We start from the raw sequence: 7,536 nt of genomic DNA, 5'->3' as shown, positions 1-7,536 counted from the left end.
ACAGAAAGGCCCGGAACGACCTGGATTTGAGCCCAGAACCTTCTCACTGCGAGGCCACAGTGCTAACCATTGGAACAACATGCTGCCAAATGCTTAAATACAGTAACATTCATTTTCATGTCTTTTAATTCAGGTGATCATGAAGCCAGGTCAGATCCTTCCTCCTTCCTCCTGATTTGAATTATTGTTCCTTTTTGACAAAAAGCAGTCTTTTGTCAATACTCGGACATACTGGGAGAAAATGCACATACATGTGCTCTCCAGATGGGATTATCATCACTGAATAGAGCATGAAATATTAAAATAAACAAAAGATCACCCCTGGAGAGATTATCCCTTTATGAATGTTAATTTATCTGGAACGAAAAATGGAGCGTTTCCAAATTGCTTCTCAAATTTCAAAAGGTCACACTGTTGTAGTGAGGACTGAAAAAAATGGAGCTTTATCAAAAAATAAACGCTGCCATATGGTTGCGATGCAAAAAGCTCCCTCACTCTGTCAACAACAACTTAACTTTGAAAGCGAGAGGAGTGAGGAACAGTTGGTGTACAACGCTCGTGAAATACTTTGTTGCGGCTGTGCTGAACTTTTACTAAATGACACGTAAACACCAATCTGACATTAACGAGGACGTGGCCCGCTACTTTTCTAAGACTCCATTCATAAAATCTGCCGGATGGAGTGTGAAACGGTGTGTTTTTCTTTCAGTGTCCTTCATATCGTCAGCTCTCCGCTGTCCCATTCAGAACACCAGCATCTGTTTGTATTTAATTTGCTGTTTGAAATCTAATCGAGCAGACTTTCGTTAAGGTCCCAGAGGCAGAAAACAAGCCAGCAACACATGAAAGAGAAAAACTTATAAGGTAGACAGAACGAATAAATAAGTGGAATCAAACAAATGGATCGATGTGGATAGGGCGTGGGGGGTGGTCTCTAATTGAGAGCATGTTGCATGGAAACACTGGTTATCACACGTGTTTACTCCACTCCACATTCTGAGGCACTCATTTTGAATAACACGTTACATGTGACAGAAGTTTTTATCCAAAGCAACTTCCATTATTCAACCCACATGCACACACATGGAGGGCTGTAGGGGTTCAGGTGGTGGAGAGACCACCGCCACACGTATTATGCACTTATATTTGTTCTTAGTCGGTATTCTCAATTTGAACCATAGACTGTATATTAATATTAAAGGTCTATGATTTGAACGCAGCATTGCTTTCAACTTAACGAAGGCTGACAAGGTCATAAAGTAAATGTGGTTTTAACCCCTTTGAACACAGTAAGAGTCCTTTTGTTTTTTTTAAAGCTTTGAAATCCAATCTCAGAACTGTTTTTGTTGTCTTCTGCATTATTTTATATAAATTCCCACCTTAGTGGCCCAAAGGTAAAGCCGGTCAGTTGCACAGGCTGTATGCTGTGTAGCCTGTGTGTGTGTGTGTGTGTGTGTGTGTGTGTGTGTGTGTGTTGGTACCTGTTCTTGTTGCTGGAGATCCAGTCAGAGATGTAGGCGACCGCCTGACGGTGGCACTGTTTGTTCCCGAAGCTACACGCCAACATGATGAGCTCCCTCTGTAACTCCCTGAAGAGAGACAAACAGGAAACATTGCTTACTTTTATTTACAAAAACCTCCAGTGTGGAGGGTGGATATCGGTTTCCTGTCCAGTACAGAGATAGGGCCAGGACCTATTACTGGTAGCAGAGAGAAACGGCTCCGTCTTTTTTTAGGTTTCCTTTCCAAAGTTAGCATAGGTGGCGCCTCCTGTTTTACTCTTGAGAAGCATCACAGTGATGTGACTGAGTCTATTTTGCTTGTATTCATATTTTTCGATGATTGCTCTATATGTCTGCACCTTGTTGTGAACCTGTCTTTGTATCTTGCTGTTTGCACCTTATATTCATTCATTCTTTTGTTTTGCACCAGGACGAGGGAAAACAATTTAGTTCCTCAACGGATGGATGAGTGGGGTCTCTCTTATCTCTTTAATATTACTGTCACAGCAGCAGTGATGGGAATAAAAGCCTTTTAAATAACTGCGTTACCAACACGTTATTTATCTAATCTAATTGATTACTTTTCCCATCTTAATAACGTTGTTGCCGCCAAAAAATGCAGCGTGTTACTATAATTGAAGCTGTTATTTTCATCAGACCAACTAGATCTCTGAGCCGAGAGGCGAGGACTTTTTTTACTGTTCTTCCTCGGTTAGAGGGCCGTGCACGAGACAAGCGCATAAATGCAGACGATTGGCTGAGGTTGGGTAAAATTTCATGGTAAGCCAATCAGAGGTAGAGTCGGGCGGGTGTTCGAAAGCACGCATAGTCGGACACACAACGAACAACACAAGTCAGTCAGTCAACGAGAGACAGGTATGCCGAGCCCAAACGAGGGGCAATAAATATCAAAAATTCAAAAACATCTATTGTGTTATTTGTATTGATCCACTTAATGATCATTTGATTGGAGGCTGGTCTCACTTTGTCCCACAGCAACATTAAAAGTGAGTGGATTTGTGTGCATTGTTTTTGTTAATAATGTATAAAGTGTCCATTTAATTATAATATTCAGATTTATCATAAATAATTCAACATGCACATGTATTTTAAGTTCAGTTAAAGAGGGGTGGAGGTGGGTTCACATTTGAGCATTTAAAAATGTACATGAAAGAAATGCAACAGTTACTTTATGGAAGAAGTAACTAATTATTTTTCCTATCTATCTATCTATCTATCTATCTATCTATCTATCTATCTATCTATCTATCTATCTATCTATCTATCTATCTATCTATCTATCTATCTATCTTCCTTCATCCACCCTTTTGCTCTTTGCGCTGCTGCCCATCTATGAACCTAAAGAGCAGGTGTGCTTGGAGTCGCCCACACAGTTTGTGCACCCAAAGACCTACTGCTCTGCACTTGTTTGTTGCGCTATTAAAATAAGGTCCTCTATTTCATCAGACTGATACTGATATTAACAGAAGTGTGTAATAGTGTGTGTGGGTGTGTTGCATACTGGGTCTGGTAGGAGGCCTGCAGCACGTTGCCCTCGCTGCCGGCCGTTGTTGGCCAACCCATCTGATGGTACCCGCGACGCAACCTGCTTCACACATAGTCCCTGGTACCACACACACACACACACACACCACACACACACACACACACACACACACACACACACACACACACACACACACACACACACCCTCTGAAGAGTTAATTAACAGATACCCAGCTGTCAGGGCTGAAGAGACAGTTTATTGTGCTGACATAAAGCCATTACTAACTGACTAGGTGATTGATTGATTGACAGAAGAAGTGATTGAGATAGTAACTGAGTGATGGGGTGTTTACACTGAACAGGCTGTATTCGTCCGTGCGGTCCAGCAGTTTGTCCAGCTGGTAGAGAGCTCGGCTGGCAGAGTGCCACGGCAGGAAGGACTGCTCCACCGGCAGGTAGCCAATCAGCTGCAAGGGAACGCCCTGTGGGATGTACCCAGCCCTGAGAGAGAAAGAGAGAGAGAGAGAAACAATTAACCCTAAGAGTGATAACATCATCTCTGGAAAACAACAAAAACCATTGCAATCAAAACCAGTTTAATGTTATCAGTCACTTCACAGACAATTTCATCTGTCCCCAATTATACACCGCTATTTCCTCTTTGTGCATGCTACTTTTTCTTTTGACTGGTGAAAGAGGCGATGGAGACAAGAAACATGGCGGCGCAAAAGAGTGCAACAACTGTACCGGCTGGAATCAATTACGCTGTGTTAGGTTATGTCTGGCACTTTAAGCACAAGGACACGACACCCCAAGTACACCACAAACTTTAACTAAATACACACTGATGATTACAAATTGTACTTTCAGGTCAGTCTCTTCTAGGATGAATAAAAAAAACCCTCTCAGGCTCTGTTGCCTCACAATGAATGCATTTATTTAGGAAGCACACACATTTGCTTCAAGTAACAACTTCAGTTACACCCAAGAAACGAGGCCAGAGATGGTTTTTAACACCAAACAACACAATGCATGTCTATCTTTACTTGCTAACAAAGTAAGGGAGAATACAGAGTCAGTTAACCACAACACTGCAAAAACACCACTCACCCATTGGCTATTGATACGCTATACAATATTCAAAGTTTGCTAACATTAGCCACCATAGACTACTGGTCATACCAGACCGAATGAGGCTGCAGATGCAATATCCCTGAGCTTCTTTATTTCACATGAATTCCATTTCTCATTTATACAATGAAGTTACATCATCTTGCTTTAAATGGAAAAACACAAAGGTGGCCTGCACCCCGGCAGCATCGTGTCTATGTGAAGCATTATGGTCCAGGTTCCCAGCGTTAAAGGGTAACTTCTGTTTTTTTTCCAACCTGGACCCTATTTTCCTATGTTTTTAGTGTATATGTGACAACAATCTTTGACACTGGTCCAGTAATAAGCTACAATGTAAGGTAATAGGGCAACTGTGCACCTTCTATTAACGTTGATGAAAGTGCTTGTTTTATCAATGACATGTTAAGATTATTCTTCTAACTGTCTGACAATATTATGGAAAGGATTTCTAATGAGGTCGACCTTTTTGTTAAAGAATAAGATCCTTTTTTTAACTATCAAAACATTAGCGAAATTGCGTTTGCTAAAGCCACCAGACTCCATGTAAATAAAATTATTTAAAAATACACTTGAAAACTATGAAAAGTTGTTTGGGTCGTCTTTCCAATTGTCCAACCACCACAACTCTAGTTTTGGTTGAAATAAACCCATTTACATGTGAAAATATGTTGGGTCAATACACACTAAAAGCATTGTTGGGTTTTTTTGGCCGTTTTTACCGTCTGGTGGGTTTAGTGCTAGCAACCTCAGAGCTGTTTCTGGTTTAACAGACAGGTTTTCGAGAGGTTTTAAAAAGGCAGATCTCTTTAGGGATCCTTTCCATAATGTTGTCAGCCACTTAGAATCATAAGCTAAGCCTTTCATTGGCAAAATCATCACTACTAGCAAACCAAATTGACGATGCACATTTGCCCCATGGTGTTTTCTTGCAGCACAGGCTCAATACTGGACCAGATTCAAAGATTGTAGTTCCCATCGGTCACTTACACACAGAAAGCTTGTCAAAAAAGTTTGAAATAAACAAAATTACCCTTTGATGTTAACTCTTCAGAAAGATGGCACATCCCAGATTTCATACTACATCAGTGTGTGCTACGCAAGGAAAGTATTTATTATGTAGTCTTTACTTTCTTCTTCATTATGTATAAACTTTAACCCAAAAACGGCAATGACTCTTTCTCTAACCCTTAAAGTCTGTGTGCGAGAGTCTGTGTGTTATAATGTTACTACAGTATGAAAACAATAAGAAAAGCTTGGCCGTCTAAATGCCACCGGAGCTATTTAGCGGCCTGGGATACATCCACCTCATCATGAATATGAACCAGGGTCCTTTGTGCATTCATTAACATTCATGATGTTTACGATGGGGGGGGGGACTCAGCTGCTTCCTGCGTCAACCTTTAGCCCCACCCACACACCATGAATATTAACGAGGCAGGCAGTCGAAGCGAGTGAAAGTGAACTCAGAGAGGCTTTGTTCATTTTATTGGTTTTATTCTGATTATTGGCGTTCGGACTGAAGAGAGAGAAGTGACCGATGGAAATGATGATTTCCCAGCGACTGTAACCTTTACTGAAGAGCTGTCAATCGAAGTGAGTGGCAGTCACACGTAGAACTTCATGTTCTTTCACCAGAATAGTTTAGTTTGCAGACAGAGAGGCTGAGAGAGACACAGCCCTCCACAGTTAATCTGATTGAGATAAAACTCTAAATCTTTGAGGAGCCAGCAGAACTCTAAACTCCAGACCGACTTATTTCCATAATCTGCCTCTTATCCAACCTCCACACATTCATCTCCATTCCCATCATGCACCTGGCCTCTGAGACCATTACCATAATTCATACAGTGTGCAAAAAAAAAATAATAGCAATCTGCATCCAGCACCATTGATCTGTTTACTTTTCCAACTGGCAGGTGTACACAGTCACGCCAAACTTCACGTGTTGGCATCTGATCCGTCTTCTTATCTGTCTTCTCATTTTCTGCTGAGGTCTTTTCTTTTTCTGCCTCTTTAATCCTGTATGTCTCTGTTCTCCCCTTTTTATTTTCAGAGGGAATATTCCGAAGCGATGCATGGTTCCCATTCTGTTTTCTATCTCTCTGTATTGTCTACTATGCAAGAAGCTGAACTAAATCTCTCCGAACAGCTGTGCAAAACCGAAAAAAAAACACTGAAACACTGAGAAATAAAACCACTAACATCTATCATGTTCATTCAACCTTTAATAAAACAAATTTAGACATTTGGGATAATACCCTTATTTGCTGGCCAACAGCCGCTTAGCTTAGCATAAAGACTGGAAAAAGCGGGGGAAGCTAGCCTCTGTCCCAAGTTCCAAAGGACATCTATGAGCACTTCTGATTTACACGTTGTTTCTGGTTTGTTTAACCCATGTAGAAAGGAAAATAGAATTAAGATTCACCCTGGCAACCTCATGACAACAAGACTCAGGGAATGAGACTGTCCTCCCGTAGTAGTGCCTCCTAGTGGCCGGAGTAGTTATGACAGGAGTAAAGCAGGAAGTAAGGTGACAAAGCGCCACATTTTGCGTAAGTAAGCAGGAATTAACGACTTAAGACTTTCACCCATGAGATCGGGGTTTAACTCAGGTTTTCGTATAGTTTGAGTCCATTTAAAAAAAATTTACTTTACCGAAAAAATACGTACTATACATCACGTTGTGCACTACATGCGTAACCAGAAGTGAAGTAACGTAATAAACGTCCATGAGTTTAACCCAAACCACGACCTTTTTCTAACCTGTATTAGTTTTTAAGTTCTGTGTTTGAGATAAGAGGACGGAAAACTCTTCTCTAGGACGTGTTTCCTGTCACTGCTAGGGGCGCTAATTTATGAAATGCTTCTATGGGTCGTTTAAGAGGGTAGGAATGAACGACCTATATCATCGTATGTCTTAGAGGACTGGTTGCTAGGAATTTACCCGTCCAAGAAATAGTCCTGAGCGATGATCTCTCATCGTTCAAAGGAACACTGAAGATCAGAGACCACAAAAACCTTTAACCCTGGGGGCCCTGAGGCCATTTTTACAGTTTAATTTCCGTCTGGATGCTTTATATAAAAGCTTGTAAACATCAACCCTGTGTCTACAGTCAGATATGAACATCATTTTTTTAGGACAAACTGGGTTATTGGAATATTGGGTGCAGTGAGGTCACTGCATGTTAAAAATGGTTGTAGGGCCTTTAAGATAAATAATAAAAAAAAATGAATCTTCCAGATATGTTTGTATATCACAGACATATAGTAAAACATCTAAAACACTCTCATGTGTCTTGGGAGTCACACTGTGAAGAAATAATCATTATAACTAATACAGTTGACAAAATACATACATGCAAAAAAGTCAAGACGTTTTGCTCTCATGACATTTAC

At 40.8% G+C, this 7,536-nt stretch overlaps 1 protein-coding gene across 1 annotated transcript in view; it reads right to left on the bottom strand.

The window, feature by feature from the left end:
- The window catches only part of LOC116673112 (thyrotropin-releasing hormone-degrading ectoenzyme), a 230,640-nt gene that overhangs the window by 37,240 nt on the left and 185,864 nt on the right, over positions 1 to 7,536 (bottom strand). The window contains 3 exon segments of the mRNA XM_032505240.1: positions 1,482 to 1,589; positions 3,025 to 3,125; positions 3,363 to 3,510. Coding sequence (XP_032361131.1) covers positions 1,482 to 1,589; positions 3,025 to 3,125; positions 3,363 to 3,510 — 357 coding nt within the window.

Source organism: Etheostoma spectabile, chromosome 23 (assembly GCF_008692095.1).
Source record: "Etheostoma spectabile isolate EspeVRDwgs_2016 chromosome 23, UIUC_Espe_1.0, whole genome shotgun sequence".
Classification (NCBI taxonomy): Eukaryota; Metazoa; Chordata; class Actinopteri; order Perciformes; family Percidae; genus Etheostoma; species Etheostoma spectabile.
This window is presented reverse-complemented; position numbering and strand designations above follow the sequence as displayed.